The 18,440-nt window shown below is 39.2% G+C and overlaps 1 protein-coding gene across 2 annotated transcripts in view; it reads right to left on the bottom strand.

Moving 5' to 3' along the window:
- The window catches only part of CLCA2 (chloride channel accessory 2), a 37,457-nt gene extending 21,570 nt beyond the window's left edge, over window positions 1-15,887 (bottom strand). Inside the window, exons 1-7 of one of the 2 annotated variants that reach the window (XM_004322348.4) lie at window positions 15,597-15,886; window positions 14,590-14,727; window positions 11,356-11,506; window positions 8,578-8,686; window positions 7,416-7,575; window positions 4,730-4,957; window positions 1,107-1,337 (exon numbers count right to left, since the gene is read on the bottom strand). In XM_004322348.4, coding sequence (XP_004322396.1) covers window positions 1,107-1,337; window positions 4,730-4,957; window positions 7,416-7,575; window positions 8,578-8,686; window positions 11,356-11,506; window positions 14,590-14,727; window positions 15,597-15,782 — 1,203 coding nt within the window. In that variant the 5' untranslated portion in view covers window positions 15,783-15,886. Of the gene's footprint in view, window positions 1-1,106; window positions 1,338-4,729; window positions 4,958-7,415; window positions 7,576-8,577; window positions 8,687-11,355; window positions 11,507-14,589; window positions 14,728-15,596 lie in introns of both variants that reach the window. The other variant, XM_019919622.3, reaches the window with a different exon arrangement.
- Between the last annotated feature and the right edge of the window lie 2,553 nt (window positions 15,888-18,440).

Raw genomic sequence — 18,440 nt, forward strand, 5'->3', positions numbered from 1 at the left:
ACACAGGGTATCATTCATTTGGAAGGAAATGTGATTCAGATTGCCTTATTGAGCAGGAGAATTCACTCTCATTCCAAATTCCCCACCAGGGGGGCATATTCCTCTTCCAGGTCCTTTCTAACTTCCCACACTCTCCATGCCCATCTCCACTCAGTCCTCACCTCACCCCATCACAGCACTTGTCACCCTACATGCCATTGCCTGCTTACTCATGGAAAGGACTTCTTCCTGTTCAAATCACTATGAGATACCCATAGTTTAGAATAGTGTCTATCATAGAGGATGTGGGAGAACATTATTATGTGAGATCCTTGCTTCTGAGATCCAGTAAGTGGCCAATAAAAGGACCTTGAGCAGTGTTTCTCAACCTTGGCTATACACTGGAATTGGATGAGAACTTTAAAATTTTTTAATGGCCAGCTCACACCCAAGATCAATTAAATCAGAATCTCTGGGGGTGAGATGCAGGCATTGGAATTTTTGAATCCCCAGCTGATTTCAATGCGCAGCCAATGTTGAGAAACTCTTGGCTGTAGAAAGTAACAGTTGCAATTGTGTTCTGCCTGCTACCAGATGTTTAACACATGGCTGTATCCTCAGTGTCGAATCCACACTTATGCTGATTTAGGTGAACTCCGTTATTCTTGAAACATACCTCTGACCTTAACTGATATTCATATGCTTGAGGTCTAGTATGACCATAGGCAGGAGGCCAGACATGCTGATTTTGATTGGAAAACCCAAGGGTAACAACAGCCACAGATGGAACTGTCCCAGATGGATAGGGACAGTGTTAGAAATTTTTCTGATGATGCTGAAGTCCCCCAGCCTATAATTAAATAATTGTGTTCAATTATTTACTCATTCCTTCAAGAAATTTTTCTTAAGCAAATATTACATGCCCTTTACTAGGCACAGGGGATTCAGTGGTGAGAAATTCGTGGTCCCTGACCTTAAAGATAATCCATCATTACTTTCCTATACTTGAGACTCATGACCATATTGTAAGATTGCCCCAAATCAGAAGCAACCTCAGCTACAAAGTGAGGGAAAGGAAAATGATGGGAAAGGAAAGTGATGGTGAGGCTTGGGGTGCTCTACTGTACCTCAAATCCCTTCTTCAGCCCTGAGCAGATGCTGGTTTCTGCTTCAGCTGACACAGTGGTAGGCAGATAGGAAACCAGCAGCTTTCGGTCATCATCATTGTTAATTTGGTGCAGCTGGGCTCTGATTGTCCCTTTGCTATTAAAACTAGCAATGCCCACAAAGGTATGAATTTCAACAATCTGCATCAAGTAAAATTCTGCTGCTTGTTGCAGTTGAAGGAATCTGTCAGCCTATGTTGCAGAAAGGAAAAAAGAAAGGTAACAACATTTGGTTGGTAGACAAAAGTATAACTAAGTAACTCAATTAGCAAATATCTCTGCTAATTCTTTAGAGATGTCAGACTCTGATTTTTTGAGTTGTAAAGATTGACACTATGCTAGAATATTGTTTGATTAAATGCAGGCTCAAAAATGAATGCTTTTCGGCAGGGTGGGGGTTGGTTTGGAACTCTGCCCCTAAGAAGCTGTTCATGATTTACCATTCCATAAGAACACATACATCCACTATTTCTCTCCTACCTGATTCAAAGATCTGTAGAACCAATAGAGACTTGGTTTGTAATTGCTTCTTTTAAAATTCATCCTGGGTAAGAGGAAACATTGCAAAGATCTTATGGTAGAGAGGAACAGCAGTCAGGCATCTATCCTGGCACTACTCTCTGTTATCATGTTTATCTTAGGCTGGGCATTCCATCTGTAAAGTGAGGGTAATAATAATCTTTCTTACTTGCTAAAATAGAATTACCGTGAGGATCAACTGAGATATGTATATGACAATAGTTACACCTTGAATAAATATAAAGTAATGTTAGTGACCACATTTGGGCAGGTGATACTAGTGATGAGTTCATTAGGGTCACTTGTTTTGAAGCCTGTGGGAGCAGGAAGCTGAGCTTCAATGACCACCTGTTCAGTGATGATTGTGGTCTCTATCTCCAACCTAGACATCTCCCTTAACATCTGGACCTGCATTTCACACTGCTTAGGAAACACCACCAATTTAACCTCTCACAGGTATCTCAAACTCTATACACTTTGAATTCATTGCCTCCCTTCCCAAATATTGTTTCTCTTACAATATTGAGAGGTAAATTGGTAGAGTGGATAAAACAAGGACTTTGAATCCTGCCTTCAACTTTTACTAGTAATGTGACCATAGAGAAATTACTTATCTCTTTTAGCTTCAGTTTTCTCATCTGCAAAATGGGTACATAGTAAGTACTTAGTAAATACTAAGTATTGCTAACAACATGGTCATGACCTCTACTCCTAACTAGTGAAGCCAGAAACCTGGAACTCTCTTTTATTACTCCTGTGTTACCAGCCTCCATATCCTTGAACAGGTCATATCAATATGTCTTAAATTTCTCTCAAATTCATACCATCATTCATTTCATCATTCGTTTTCATCTTATCTGTCATTTTTCTAGGCCAAGCCACTGTTAGTTATATCCATACCAATTGATGTACTTCCCCTGAAAAAAATTCTACTAATTTTGCCTCTCAGCCACCTGCATACACTATTCTCTTCACTGGCATGCCTCCCCTCACCTCATCCAACTGGCAAATATCTACTTATGCTTCAAGACTCAACTCCAAGATCATCCTCTCAGTGAAGTCTTCCTCAGCCACTCTCCTATAACCCAGATGCTGCCAGTGCCTCCACAGCAATTCACACCTCTGTGGAGCCTTGTCACATTGTATTGTGTTTATTCACACGTGTGTGTTGTCTCCCTCATCAGATTGGGAGCATTTCAAAGCAGACTCTATTCTGTCATCTCTGTATCCCCCAAGCCAGCACAGTATAGGCACCTGATAAATGAATGGATGGTCGTGATGGTTCAGTGACACTATTGACAGGAAAAGGGAGAGAAGTTTTCTTTGCCATGAGCTTGCTACTTTAGGCTTATTTCTGTTCTACTTCTCTCAGGTCTTCTTTCAAGTACAACTATCTTTCCCTTTTACCCCATCTGTTCTTGCTCAACAGAGGCAGATAGTCTATATTAATTACTCTGAGACCATATTTGAAGATCATACCCTAGTCAACTGCAGGTAGGCAAGATCACAAAATTATCTAGATGCTGAATGTATTAGTGGTATTCCTCATATTTTAGAGACAAGCCAAAACAGGCAAATTTTCCAGGACTACTGATCCAGAGAATACAAGAGGATAAACTCTCCCTTAGGACAAGTACTATAATAAAATAACAGTTGTCACTTATAAACCAAAAACTTCATATTCAGTATCTCATTTTCCCTTTCAACAACACTATGAAGTAGTTAGTGGTGCACTGGTAAAAGTTTAAAAACTGGCTTTCTGGTAAAAAGAGAAAGAGGGAGAACCCTGGATTTGTTGCAATTTCTATGGGGTAAATATTCTCACTGTGGCTGATTTAAGCTGTCAACCTGACATCGCTGAGTGCAAAGTTGGCAAGAGATATGTAGGAGCAGAGTCATAGAGATGATAGACCAGAAATAACCTCAGGAGCCTAGATCTGGGATCAGCAGACATTTTCTGTAAAGGATCCGATAGTAAATATTTTAGGCTTGGTGGGACATATATTGTCTTTTGCAACTACTTAACTCTGCTATTTTAGTACTGAAGCAGCCATAGATAATATGTAAACAAATGAGCATTGCTGTCTCCCAATAAAATTTTACTTATGGATGCTAAAATTTGAATTTCATATAATTTTCATATGTCCTGAAATTTTATTATTCTCTTGATTTTTTTCTAAACCCCTTCTTAATTTGCAGGCTATGCAAAAGCAGGTAGTTACTGACGCTGGGCATAGATAATAGTAAGAATAGTAGAAAAATAATTAGGAAGTAATGAGTTTTGAGCATTTATTATGCTTATTTCAATATATTTTATTTAATTATAACTCTACATAGTTTATTTTTTAATAATGGCTATATTTACAACTGGCTTGCAAATTTCTTGAAAATTTAACAATTGACTCCTGTGAGCCAGTATGAACTGTCTCTGTCACAACAATGAAATAGGTATTGTTATCTCTGTTTTACAGATGAGAAAACTGAGCTTCAGAGAGGTTATTTGCTCTTGATTACACAAACAGTAAATGAAGGAGCCAGGACTTAAAGCACATCTGCCTGATTCCAGAGACTAAACCTCTAATTACTGTCTAAGAATTCTGGAGCTTTGGAGAATGGGTTTCTAGAAGGCTGCCAGATTGCCAGATGAGTGAGATATGTTTCTCTGTACACAATGACATAGAAAATACACACATAATGGATATGCACACTCACTGCAAACTCAGTCTATTGCCTCGGCCATGGCTGTTTACCAGTGAGTGGAATGTGGTCAGAGAGGAGCCTTCCGCTACATGTCAGAGTTTTGGAAAGGGTTTTGGTTAGAAAAGGTTGCAATTAGTAGCAGTAATGAGGGCTGGGAATTACCTGTGGATTTCATTTATCTGTGTTATCTCAATATCTGGGCCACATTCTGAATTTGTTTCTCTCATACCCAAGAAGAGATGATGCCCATGACTATTCCAAACGTTTGGCCTCACCCTTCCCTTCCCTTCCCCTCTGAAAAGAAAAAGAATTAAAAACTGATAGAAAAAAGTGATGGTTTACAATTATTTTGGTTCAAATGTTACCTTTGCCATCTTGCTGGACACATCCAGCACTAAACAGACCACTTTGTCGCCAGCCTGTATGAGAGAGAACGTGGGAGGAGGCGGAAGCTCAGTCCCTTTCATGGGAAAACTGTTATTAAAGTCGTCAGAGTCTGTGATTACATCCCACGTACTTCTGAGGCTGCACATTTGGTTCTGCAGGTTTGGAGCCTCTTGGTTGTGGGTACTTGCATTACAGAATTCAACCACCTCGAAAAAGAATAAAATAAAAGTACTCAGAAAATAATCAGAAAATAAAAGTACTCTTCTCACACTAGACATACTTCTCATTCTCAAGCAACTAAAGGTAAGAGGAAAGGTGAGCTGAAACATGAGAAATCAGAAGTGCTACAGCTATGTCCTTCTTTACTTCAAGAATGCCATTGAATTTACAGATAAACCTTGGCACCCTTTGCTTGAAACTCTGGCACGCATGTGGTACTGAGGTCAACCTCTGTTAAAGTTTTCTTGCGCTTAGGTAACAGAGAGTAGACCGTGTATAAATATCTTAGGCTTTAAAAAAATAAAACAAACTCTCAACTTCCTTAGCATAATAGTGTGTTAAAGAAAACACCCCAGGAGATGTTATCTTATCTTGATCAGCCTATTCCTTGGAATGATATTTAATAACCACTGCACCTTTATCTATTGATCAATAAACCTATATTGAGCTAGTTCAAATATTGACCTCTGTAAGACTAGGATAAGGAGAAAACCAACTTAAATCTACTTCCTGATCTCTTTCCCCATTTGGAGATATAGCCATAATTCATACAATAATACTAAACCTTGGCAGCACCTCTTTTAAAGGCATGATTTGCATTGCAAAGTAATGTGTTATCTACTTCCCAGTGGCTATATTCCTACAAACAGTAGATGCTTCCTGCTAACAGAGCTATGGAAGCTTAGAGGTAAAAGAAATCTTACAGATTCTCTAGCCCCAACTCTAATTTCTTAGAAAAGGAAGCTGAAGCTTCAAAAAGTTAGTAATTGCATAAGAACATGAATTTCTTAGTAGGATGGGGAGATATGATAGAACCTGTTTTGTTGTTTTTGTCTGTATGTTTGTTTTTAACTCTTTTCTTTATATTTCATGACTATGGTTAGGAGATGGTAAAAGTTTTCTGACTGGATATTAATGAGTAGGTGTTTCAAATGACCAGAAAGATAGTACCTAGCCACAAACAATGTGGATGAAATAACATGGAATTAGCTTGGCTTCAGATATTGAAGCTGTAAATTAAATTAAAACCATAATGAATTGGACAAGAAATATGAAAAAGCACCTTAAAGTTACAGATGACTCTTAGCCTTGACTAAAACCAGACTGAAGAAAAAAAAATTATCTAAAAAAAGAATGTGTCAATCCAAGGAACATTGGGTTAGTCATAGAAACAGAAAACTTCACAGAGACACTGCCCACAGTGTTCCCAGCTCAATGGAGAGGACGTGACCCACAGATGTGATGAAGTTGGAAAAATGTATCAGGTTATGAAGGCTGATGTGACTAAATCTCTGCATCTCCTAACTCCCTCCTTTCTGATTCCACACTCTCAAAATAGGCCTCTGGGTAGAATTTGGCTGTTCCGTGCTGCTTCTGTCAGAGAGAAAATGAACTGGCTAGAGAATGCGAGTGTCAGATCTCCATGACAGAGTACTCTTTTTAAATAATTTTAAAAATGTGTTCTGGATTCCTACACAAGTCTCTTGTCAGTTAGCGTGGAATACTGACAAGATTGAGTTTCTGAACCTGCAAAGCTAAGGGTTAGTTGACTTCCCTTGGTAACACGTGACTTTTCTTTTTAAGTTCTAGAATATGCAAAACAAGGGAAAGAGAATTAGGGAATTCCATTAAAATAAGAGTGGTTTGCTACCTTAAATGAAGAAATATAATCATACGTTACATCCCTGTCATTAACCCAGTACACTTTCCTGTGAAAGGATATAGATGCACCACCATACGAGCAATTTATTTTGAAGACTCCAGGTTTCCCCTTGTTAAATCACCTTCCCTGGAGAGCACATAATCACTTTTCTAAAGGAAACAATTTTTACTGATCAGCTTGGACTGTCGGGGGGGGGGCACTGAGTTTTTTTTTTTTAATCTGTAAAGTAAAAACTAGATGAACTCTAAGGTTCCCCAAGCTCTAAAATGTAGTGAATCTTTTTTCTTTTCTTTTCTTTTTTTTTTTTTTTTTTTTTTTTGACTACATTGGGTCTTAGTTGTGGCACACGGGATCTTTCATTGCGGCACACAGGCTTCTCTTTCTGTAGTTTGGCATGCAGGTTTTCTCTCTCTAGTTATGGTGCATGGGCTCCAGAGCACATGGGCTCTCTAGTTGAGGCACGTGGGCTCAGTAGTTGTGGCACGCAGGCTTATTGCTGTGGCTTCTCTTGTTGCGGAGCACGGGCTCTAGGAGTGTGGGCTTCAGTAGTTGTGGCGCACGGGCTTAGTTGCCCCTCGGTATGTGGGATTTTAGTTCCCTGACCAGGGATTGAACCCTCCTCTCCTGCATTGGAAGGTGGATTCTTTACCACTGGACCACCAGGGAAGTCCCAAATGTAGTGAATCTTAATTGTCTTTTTGTTTAAATACTTAAAACATATCAGTCTATCTTGGGAAAAGATGGAATCTTGTAAGAGTTTGTTATTCTAAGGCCATACTTACAGAAGATAAACTTTGCATGAACATTATCGATGCAGTTGCATTTTGGGTGCTATTGTATATAAACATGCATCCTTCTTGGAGAATCTTGCTAATAATACAGTTTTCTTGGGGGCAAGGGCCTCTTTCACACAAGAAAATGCCTGTGATGTCAGATGAACACCTGAAATAGGAAGAGACATTGGGTCTGTTTTAGAAATGCTTATGTTTCTTTCTTATTGGCTCATAAAATAATTTGTTTCTAGGATCATAGATTGCTAGATACACAGAAGACATTTTAAAAACTATTAAGAAAGGTCATTAATTTACAAATGCACTCCACTTGATTTTAAAGCATTTGATTTTGATGAGAGGCTCTGTATTGCCAAGGGCTTTACCAGCTAAACAGGGTCAAAGCAAAAGTCACCGAGAAATCAACATGAACTTTTGGAGGCCTGAGGAAGGTCATGAGTGGTAGTATCCTGAATCAGGGCTCCTTTGAGTTCATTGCCATTGGACATCAGAGGAAGAAGAGAATGAACATCTAATGATGATATTTAAAAGGATTCCTTCCTATATAAGCAGTCTCAAATGCTGTCAATGGGATAAAAAACCATCTAAATTTTGGGAGAAGAATCAGTCAATATCTACCAAAATTACAGCTAAAATTACCCTATGACCTGGTAATTCTTGGAAGCTATTCAATAGATATACGGATCTGCCTGCATATAATGGAAATAACTTATTTATAGCATTATGACTTGTAGTAATAACAAAATATGGTGAACAACTCATTTGTTCAATAATAAGGGACTGGTTGAAAAATTATGGTATATCCATACAATGGAACACTATGCAATTAAAAGAAAGAAGAGTGAGGAAAAATATATATTCATATTTATTTGAATTTTCCTGAAGAAACACAGAAAAAATAAATGAGAAACTAATAAAAATGGTGATCTAGAGGGGATGAAAGGGAACAGGGTGAAGAGAGTGGTGGGAGTATGCTATATAAGAGTATAACTTTTTATATTGTTTTGGCATTTGACCACATAAATACTTACCAATTTTTTAAAAAATCCAATAAAACTGAAAATTGTCAGTTAAGTTTTGCAGCCATTATAAACTCTATTTTAGCGTAAAAAAAAATAAACAGTGAATTTTAAACATGCAAAAAAACACTAACCTTGTTACTTTAATTTGATTTTGCCCATTTACGTAGAAAGGTTTCTCATTGTTATATTCATCAAACACACCCCAACGGAGATGAGCCCATTCATGAACAAACACTCTGCCTGTGGAAGAGAGAGTTTTTGTTTTGAGTTCCTAAAATTTCAGCAATATACCTTGCTAATCAGTGAATACGTAACATCACCTGACTATATATACTCATTCTGAAGGGTTGACGTGCAATTCTTGCTTCCACTTTCCTCTTCCCCACCCCGTTCCCATCCCCTTCTGCTTTACCCCCACCATCGTAAAAGAGGCAGTGTGAAAATATGTTTAGTCCTGGAAGTGCAAACCAGTGATTTACCTGTTGCATATCTGTTTGAAATTAGTGAGGAGTCTCACATTCTCTCATTTCCCTAAGGAAGCTGCCTAAGGTTTTCTATTTAGCTTTATACATGCCTATAAGTTCAGAATTCTGGGAAAGGAAAAGAAGCATATGGACTGAATGTTCAATTCAATGGACTGAATGTGTATGTCCCCCCAGAATTCATATGTTGAAATCCTGACCCACAATGTGAAGGTGTTAGGAGGTGAGGCCTTTGGGAGTGATTATTAGATCATGAGGGTGGGGCCTTCATAAATGGGATGAGTGCCCTTATAAAAAGACCCCAGAGAGTTTCCTTCTTTCTGTCATGTGAGGACACAGTGAGAAGATGGCTGTCTATGAACCAGGAAGTGGGCCTTCACAGAAACCAATTTGGCTGGTGCCTTGATCTTGGACTTCCAGTCCCCAGAACTGTGAGAAAGTTCTGTTGTGTATAAGCCTCCCAGTGTATGCTATTTTGTTATAGTAACCCAAATCGACTAAGACATCAAACCAGCAAATAAATCTCTCCTATTCTTCAGTTTGTGTTATCCAGGCATGCCTGCCACTCTTTTTTCCTATAGATAATTCTCCTGTCTACAGCAATGATTGAAACCCTGAGGCCAGGGAGGGAAGAAGGAGCAAAAAGGATCATAGAACCTCCTCACCAGCTTGGGTGGTCCTTTCTCTTTCATTTTATTCCTGATTCTCCATGTTTATCTTCAAATCTTAGCTCATGAAAATCCTCATTGTCAGCATCAAATCCTTTATAAGTTTATCTCTATCTTTCTAAATCTTGTATTTTCTTCAATGTTCAGCTAAAAACTGACTTCTCCCCAATAGAAATTTTCCAGATTAACTCCCCTCCCCAAGTACACTTTTCTTTCTGAATTCTTTTAAGATCTGGGAACCCAGGAAGTGTTTGCTGAGTTGACTCAGGCTGTGGCATATTATGCATTTTTTGGACCTTGGAACATAGGAAGGGAGGGGAACAGTCTAAGCTGAAAGTGCTAAGGAAAAGTTTCTGCCTACTCATGGAATTTAGAAGTGCTGGTGAAGTCATATATTTGTGCAGAGATTATCAGCACCTCAGAGTTACCAGGAAAAAAAGCCATTTTTATAAAGTTTTATAAAGTGTTTTATAAAGTGTGTTTTATAGAGTGTGTGGCTCCACTTCCTGCTAGTTATTCAGAGGATAATAAAATCTATTTAGATTTAAATGGGGGTAAAAGTGAAAACATCATTTGAAAGGCACTGCTGTACGTTAAAATCAAAAACAAAAAATTAAGAATTGGATAGTTAGCCCTTGACCTACTCATTTTTCTCACCACAGTTTCTTTCTCAGATCTCATCCACTAAATGCCAATCTCCAAACCTATGACGCTGGCTTCACTGTCAAACTCTAGTCATCCTTTTTCTGCCACAGGCTGGGTCTTTCCACCAGCATAGTCCACTTTCCTCACAATTACTTGCCTAAATCCAGACTTGTGGATTTCCCCTTTAAACTGGTCCCTTCTATTTCTGCCCAAAACCTGGTGTGTTACTTAATGCTGCCCACACACACACTCCTTGCCTTTCACTCTGAAGCAGTTCTGACCTCTGTTTCATACTTTTTCCCCTCTGGAATATCTCTCATTACTTAGAGTTGTTAGGATTAAATAAGATAACATTTGAAAAGCAAATAGCACAGCACTTGGCACGTAGAAAATTCTCTTGTTCTTGTTACTCTCTTTCTTGTCCTTCCCATCTCACTGCCTTCGATCTTACTCAAGTCTCATGGCCTCATACCTGGACTTCTAGTTATTCTCCTGATATCCAGTTTCTCCCTCATTGATCTGAGGGAGTCAGATTATCCTCACAGCCAGATTTAGCTTCTGAAAACCCTGCTTGGATGGTTTCACTCCTATGTTTACAAACCTTAAGTTGTGACTTGCTAATTTGGGCATTTGAGGCTCTCCATCACCTACCCCATGTGCATTTCAGCATTTTCTCCCACTATTCACTTCCCATAGTTTTTCGGCACCATCAGTGGGGTCTACTGTGCCCATCTCTCAAATATGCCCTGGATTCTTCTGCTGCCACGGTTTTATTCATACTTTTCCCACTCTCTCTCCCTTTTTTCCATTTATCAAAATTATATTCAACCTTAAGATCCTCTTCTTTGTGAGGCCTTTTCTGACCACCTTTAGCTCAAAATGCTCTCCGTCTTCACTGAATTCTTATAGCATGCCCTGTCTGGGCCACTAATCTGGCGCTTAACCCTTTCTGGCTCACTTTGTCCCTCATCTTTTCATGGGCACGTGGCCTATCTCCTCATCCCAATAGTAAGTCCTTGGCAGGTTTCAGGTTCTCTGAGTTCCTTTTAGCATTAAGCACAGAATACTGTAAATAGTGCTGTCCATTGTCTATTTCTTGATTGGTCAAACTTACCTCGTGATCCATAGACAGCTGTTAAGTCATCATTTAGTAGAAAGTCAAGTGTGAAATGAATGTATTTTCCCTCTTTTCCACACCCTCTGTATTGCAAGGTATATGGATCATCTCCATGTGCCCCATACCAGTCAGTCACTATGACATTTGCCTAAATTAAAAGAAATGCCTTGTAATACTCTACATCACGACTGTAATGTTGGTGACATAAATATCTACATTTGTTAAAACACTTTGAAGTGTTCGTCTAAGATATGTGTCCATTTTTCTATATGGATTGTATCCCAATTTTAAAACAGATTAAAAAAATAAATGCCTTTAGATGGAGTTTAAAATGCATTCACAACTAAATATCAACAAAACTATCTGTCACTTTCAAAAGCGTATATATTTTAAAAGCTTATCAAATTTCCATGGAGCTTCATTACTTTCATTTGACCTTCCCATTTTCCAGATTAAAATTTTCTCAAAAGTCAACACTGTAAAATTCTGACATTATAAATCACGATAAAAAGTAATTTAAAAGTGTGAAGAAATTTTAAGAGCATTTACACATCATTCAGAGCTGTACTGTAAAATGTTATAGCCTTTTGTGAACAACTTTCTGTGGGTTCTTTCATCAGTGTAAGACAATAGGATATGTTTCTTTTAAGCCTTTTCCTTTTATTCCCATAACCAATCAGATCAGCAAAACAATTATTCTATTGAAGTTATATTTCATACTGTACCCTTACCATTTCAATTACTATTTATAAAACACAATATTTTAAGTCAGAAGCTAAAGTAAATATCTATTCAAATAACCATCTAGAGAACACAGTTTTATATACAACATTGTTCCTTTTATTTTGAGGAATAAAGATAATATGTTGTCTCAAGACTTGCCCTTAGAAGTTAAGTATGTTGTTAATTTTTTTTTAAGTTGGTTATGGAACAATAGATCTAATATGATCTTATAAATATATATGTAACAATCACTATATGTACTACATGTGTACTGGTGTGTGTGTGTGGGGGTGTACACACCGCTGAGGAATAGTGGAAGGTAATATTTTCTTTTTATTGTCCATATTTCTACATTGTCTTGCAACAAGCATGAATTATTTTTATAATAATTAGCATTTTTTTTTAGAAAGATAAGAATTCAAGCCAAGGACTTTGCAAGGCAACACCTGTGAAAAGGGCTACAGGCATCATGCCCTTGAATAGTCTTCACTTGGACAAAACCTCATTTCTATGTCTGGAAAGTTGTCCTGAAACAAAAAGGAAAGAGTACACTGTATGGGGTAGAATACTCAGGCTGTTTGGGGTTATATACTACCTTACAGACCATAGTAATACAGCTTTTATGTACTTTTATCCTACCCCTCCCCCCCTCCCCTGCGTCCCACCTACATTAGACTGTAGAGTCACAAGGAGAGGAACTATCTTGCTTTTCCTTGTGTCCTCTGCCATGCCTAGCATGGTTCCTGTATGTAATGATCATTTGCTAAGTGTTTGCTTGATTGACATTATGAGGTTAAAAGAGTTGGTATCTAGCAGATATATGAACAGCCTTCAGTGACTCTTTCCTTTAATCTTTCTGTTCAGTCATTTGTTTTTGTTTTTGTTTTTTTTTTTGCGGTACGCGGGCCTCTCACTGTTGTGGCCTCTCCCGTTGCGGAGCACAGGCTCCAGATGTGCAGGCTCAGCGGCCATGGCTCATGGGCCCAGCCGCTCCGCGACATGTGGGATCTTCCCGGACTGGGGCACGAACCCGTGTCCCCTGCATCGGCAGGCGGACTCTCAAGCACTGAGCCACCAGGGAAGCCCTGTTCAGTCATTTTTGCTTTAGTTATTTATTTCTCTCTTCTTCATTAGGATGAGGAGTAGCACCTGGGTTTGGTGTTGGTTATCTCCAAGACTTTTTGTCCCATTAAAGGCCAGATTGATTAATGACAACTATGTAAGGTGGCTAGAGACAGTATAGCTTAGAGCAAAGAGCATAGGTTTTGGAATCAAACAGGCATGAATTCAAATTTCTCTTTAATTTACCAGCTGTTTGACTTGGGATAAAATCCTTACCATATTTGAGCCTCAGTTTCCTAATTTGCAATAACAGCAACTAATTTTAGGTGTCTGAGAATTAAGCAATATATACAGAATGCCTAGCATTTAGTTGAAGTTTAATAAACAATAGCTCTGTTCCCAGTTTATCCCAGTTCGTCTATCACTCCTATCTCCAAGCCCAATCATCAAATGCTTTCACCTGGTCATAAATCAGATAGTTTTAAGGACCCTTTTAACTTCTTCAGGACACTGGGGTGCCTTTGAGATTGCTATATCATTCAATAACTTCAAAGGAGATCTAAGAATTAAAACAATCTTAGGAAAATTCATACCAAGTGACACAAATAAGGAAAAGGGGAAATTACCACAGTCTCAGCCCTTCTATCCGAGCTGTAATTACAGATCTTGAACCCACTCCATTGCTGAAGCCCTGAGCTATATTCTCAATGCCTCTGCTCCTGCCCTTTCTGGTAGCTGCTAGGACTCTTGATCACAGTAATTTCAAACAGTCATTTGCCAAATTTATTTAACATTTATTTATAGCATGCATACCAGTATGTGCCAGACATTATCATGGATGCTTAATTATAATCTACAGCTTAAGAGAGTCCTTTGAAGGTTCTTTTTTTGGTTGGAAAAAAAAAAGGTAGCCATGCCTCTCTTCCCTGCTTTCTGCCTTGCTTCTTATCAACATACTCCTCAAAAACAGTGTCCTGGACTTGGACTAATGTGAAATTCTGCTAATTTGCACTCTTGCAGGACAAGAAAGTCATATTTTTATATGCATGGGTGGCTTAGGTTTCTGTCTGTACATGTATGTTTACTGTCTCTGACAGGGTGGGAAATGAGGATAGTCATAATTGAAATTATTCCCTTTACAGCTCATACTCAGTAGAATAAAACTAGTTCTTGGTCCTTAACCAAAAATTTCAGAAAGGACTCTGTAAGTTACATAGTAAAGAGATCTTCTGAGAGGCCGCTTGGGCAATGGCATTTTGCTTATTTTTTACTCCATAATTTTCACTCATTTATTACATTTCCATACATTTTGCACATAACAATCTTTTCAATAATATTGTTTGTGTATTAATATTAATTTGTTTTTGTCTAAGTTCTCACTTTTAAAGTTTGAACACATTATATTTTTTTCTTGAGTTAAGCACATTTAATGAAATCTTGAATTACCTTTTCATATGATTCTTGTTTTACTTTGCTGTAATTATTAGCTTTCCACGTGGCAGGTATTAAAATCTTTATATTTCTGAAAAACACTCTTCTCTTGGTAGCATTGAATAGGTAATAAGAAGCTTCAGTTATCATTTCCTGTAACCAAATAAAAGAAAAGCTTATTTTATCACTTGTAACTTCTTAATGTTTTAGTTTTCTGGTTATACTTGAACAAGCAGTAATAACAATAATGAAGGAGCCCATTTCTTTTAGAGACAGTATTAGATTTTTGGGAAAACCTAGGAGCAAAATAAATAAACTTCAAATGGTTATCTGGAAGAGATTTTAGGACACTAATTGTGCGTCTGGGTTTGCCTATATAATTTTCCAAATTTTGTGGAAGACTTCTAAGCTTTTACCGAACAAATCCTTTTCACGGCACGCCTTTCCAAGACCACACCTTATGACAATACTGATTTCACTAAAGCAATACCAAAGGGAGACTCAAGTAATGGAGCGATGGGCCTGCCTTACCATATCAAGGTGAAAATAGTCAACTGCTTTACAGAACATTCAGGTGAAAAGAAAGAATGTTGCTCTTTGGCACTCCGTTCAAACTCTCACTCTTTCTGTCTGAGAATTCCGATCCTCAGGATGGAATCCAACAACATAATTTTAATAAACACAATCATGCTTATTCATCAGTCAAACATCTGGTCTTTGTTGCCACAATGGATTATTTTTTAAGTTGCTACCCCAAAAACAGCCATGTAGTTAAACACAAAAGCTAAAATTAGTAGTAACCAGCAACAACAAATAAAAGAGGGCTAGATCAACAGTCTGTGAGCTGAGACTACACAGAATTAGGTGAACAAACTGGCTTGGCTGTTAATTGTAATTTTTGTTGCTATTTTTGAGAAACATCACTTTCCTTACTGCTCAAATACAAACCAGGCAACTCCTTAAAGAAGGCTACAGGTCTGCTCGAATAGGATAATGGTTTTGACTTCATACTTGCCACTCACCTTAATGTTTGGGATGAGTTTCTGATCCTCGGATACCTGAGGATTGATTGCAACAAGTAATCCATTATACCCATTTTCTTGAAGCTGCACTCCGGCTCCCAGGAATAGGAGTTCCGGACCTAGGACCACCAGGAGAGTCACAAACTTCAGGCTGCAAACAGGACCTGCACTGTCCCCGTGCGTCATGTTGCAGAAAACCGTCTGCTTCACTCACACTGGTCCTGCTGGGCACATTGTGCTAAGTTGTCAATGGCGGAGCAGGTAGTTTCTTCCTGAACTTGGAAGGGCTTAGAGCTTGTGATGAAGGAGGTGCTTTCTTTGCAAAATCTGGGGTGGATCTTTCGGAGACCTGTCTCTACAAGTCTTTTTTCTCTGGGCGATGCCACACTTGCATGTTCTGTGGCTGAGCTTCCTCCTGAATCATGGTTTGGCAAGAAATCTTCCACCCCTTACTCATTTTATGTCTTCTCAAATGGAAATAAGACAAAAGGAGCTTAAAAGAGGGAAGCCTGGCTGGCTGGGCTGAAAATCAGAGAATCTGGGTTTTTCCATCCACTTGCAGTAGAAGTACAGAAATCTAGAAATCCTTGACAACCTCCTCCATCATTCAGAGCAATTCCTTCCCTACTGCACTCGTCATTTTTTGTTTGATGTAAGATTCCTTTGTCTGCTTATTTTGAAGATTTGGAAATCCATCCTGCAGCCCTGTCCCTGGGGCCTTGCATTAGGTAGTCTGGGAGAGCTCTCAGCTGATGGCTGGTGGGGGGAAGGTATCAGATATCCCCCAGAGAGGGCCAAGTGCCAGGAACTTGGATGTCTGTGCAGACCACAGAGGCCTTTCCTTCTGTCCTTGCTGCCTTTTCTCTCTTGATCAAGGAAAAGGATGAATTTCTCTTTCAGCACCTCTCTCCTGAGAGCAAGGCTATGCGTCCATCAATCTTCCACTTCCAGGCTTCCCTGGTGGTGCAGGGCCTGCCAGTGCTGGGGACACGTGTTCGATCCCTGGTCTGGGAAGATCCCACATGCCACGGAGCAGCTAAGTCCATGCGCCACAACTACTGAGCCTGCACTCTAGAGCCCATGAGTCACAACTACTGAAGCCCGCGTGCCTAGAGTCCGTGCTCCACAACAATAGAAGCCACTGCAGTGAGAAGCCTGTGCACCGAAAAGAAGAGTAGCCCTCGCTCGCCACAACTAGAGAAAGCCCACATGCAGCAACGAAGACCCAACGCAGCCAAAGATTAAAAAAAAAAACCTTCCATTTCTGCAGTAACTATCACAGGATCTGGAATATAGCAGGGCTCACAAATATTTTATGAGTGATTAATAATATTACCCAATAATTTCATAATGCTTTAGAGCTTACAAATGAACCCACCTAAATGTCAATTCCCAGATACAGGTATAATTTTTTTATTTCTATTTTTCAATGAAGACACTGAGTCTCAGAAAGATTATGAAAATTAGCCAATGGGGAAAGGCGCTAACTTTTATTGTGTGCTGGGCTTTATCCTTCCTATCTTACGGGTGACAAAACTAAGGCTCAGAAAATCTAAGTAACTTGTTCAAGGCTGTGTGAGTATTGTCATAGGGCTAGAATGAAACCAACTGATTCCAAGTTCCATTGTTTTTCAATGTATCGTGTCTCTCATATTCTCAAGAAACTAGAAATGAAGTGTTAAGAGCTGAAATGTTGAGGGATATTGAAGGGAATTTTTCTCTTACTGTCCTTCTGTTTGGAACCTTTTCTCCCACTGCTTCTCACCTGTTTTCCTTCAAATTCCTGTTCTGTCCTGGAAGCCTGAGCTGAGCTCCCTACCTAGCTCAAATCCCCTCTTTCATGCTTTCAGTGCATCAGATACCGCTCCTTTGAAGCATGATCATGCCTACAATAATGTCACATTCATGTTGTGTAATTGGTTGTCTCCTTCACGCTGAAGGGCTTATGCGAGAAGGACCCTGTCTGTTTTTATCACTACCTCCTCAGCACCTAGATCAGTAAACACTCAATAAATATTTGTTGAATGAATGAATGAACAGAATCAGAGAAGTAAATTAAAGCAGATTCCGAAGAAGCCCTGGATTATAGTGTGAAAATGATCTCCCCAACTTTGAAAGTATCAGTTCTAGAAGGTATCGCTTCTGCTCTGGAGCAGTTTCCCTCTTGATCCCTCTTGAAGGAAGTTGCTTGGGTTTTGGTTGTTCCCCTGGGGGTGTTGGAGAATAGAATATCGCTGGTCACCACGTGACTGCCAGAGTTGCTCATGCTACAGCTCAGAGGTCAATTTAGCTGTCTTGTCTTCTCGGGCTGATTCCCAGCCGTGGGTTTTTGCCCCTCGCTCACGCTGTGTCTACAGAGTGGAAGCTCCAAGGCGTGGCAACTCCAAAGGCTTTGCCTGGAACTGTGACTCATTGGACAGAACAATGCACTTTATTTTCAGCTTTCCTTGGCAGTTTATTTTCTTACACTAATCTCTTGTGCTTTTAAGAAAAACATTCCCATCAGCAAAGCAATATACTAAAAAATTAAACTCATAAGCCACACCAGGAGAGTAGCTTTTCACCACAATCAGGGATGTTTCTTCTTGCCACCGTGCATACTTATATAAGTTAACTGGCTGAGGGGGCCACTGAGGACTGACTTCCAGCTCTCTCTCTACTTGTTCTTGTCAACAGTTACAATGGCTCCCTTAGAATGTGGGGTAGAGAGTGCATGCAGCTTTATAAAGAACAGCCATAAATGAATAATCTTGTCAAACTTCACTTGGGTTAAAACCTGAACAGGCACAGTCGGGCTTTGCTCACCCTGGGCTGAGAGTCCAGGCATGACATCCATTCCTGTCT

The sequence above is a fragment of the Tursiops truncatus genome, chromosome 1 (genome assembly GCF_011762595.2).
Source record: "Tursiops truncatus isolate mTurTru1 chromosome 1, mTurTru1.mat.Y, whole genome shotgun sequence".
Lineage (NCBI taxonomy): Eukaryota > Metazoa > Chordata > Mammalia > Artiodactyla > Delphinidae > Tursiops > Tursiops truncatus.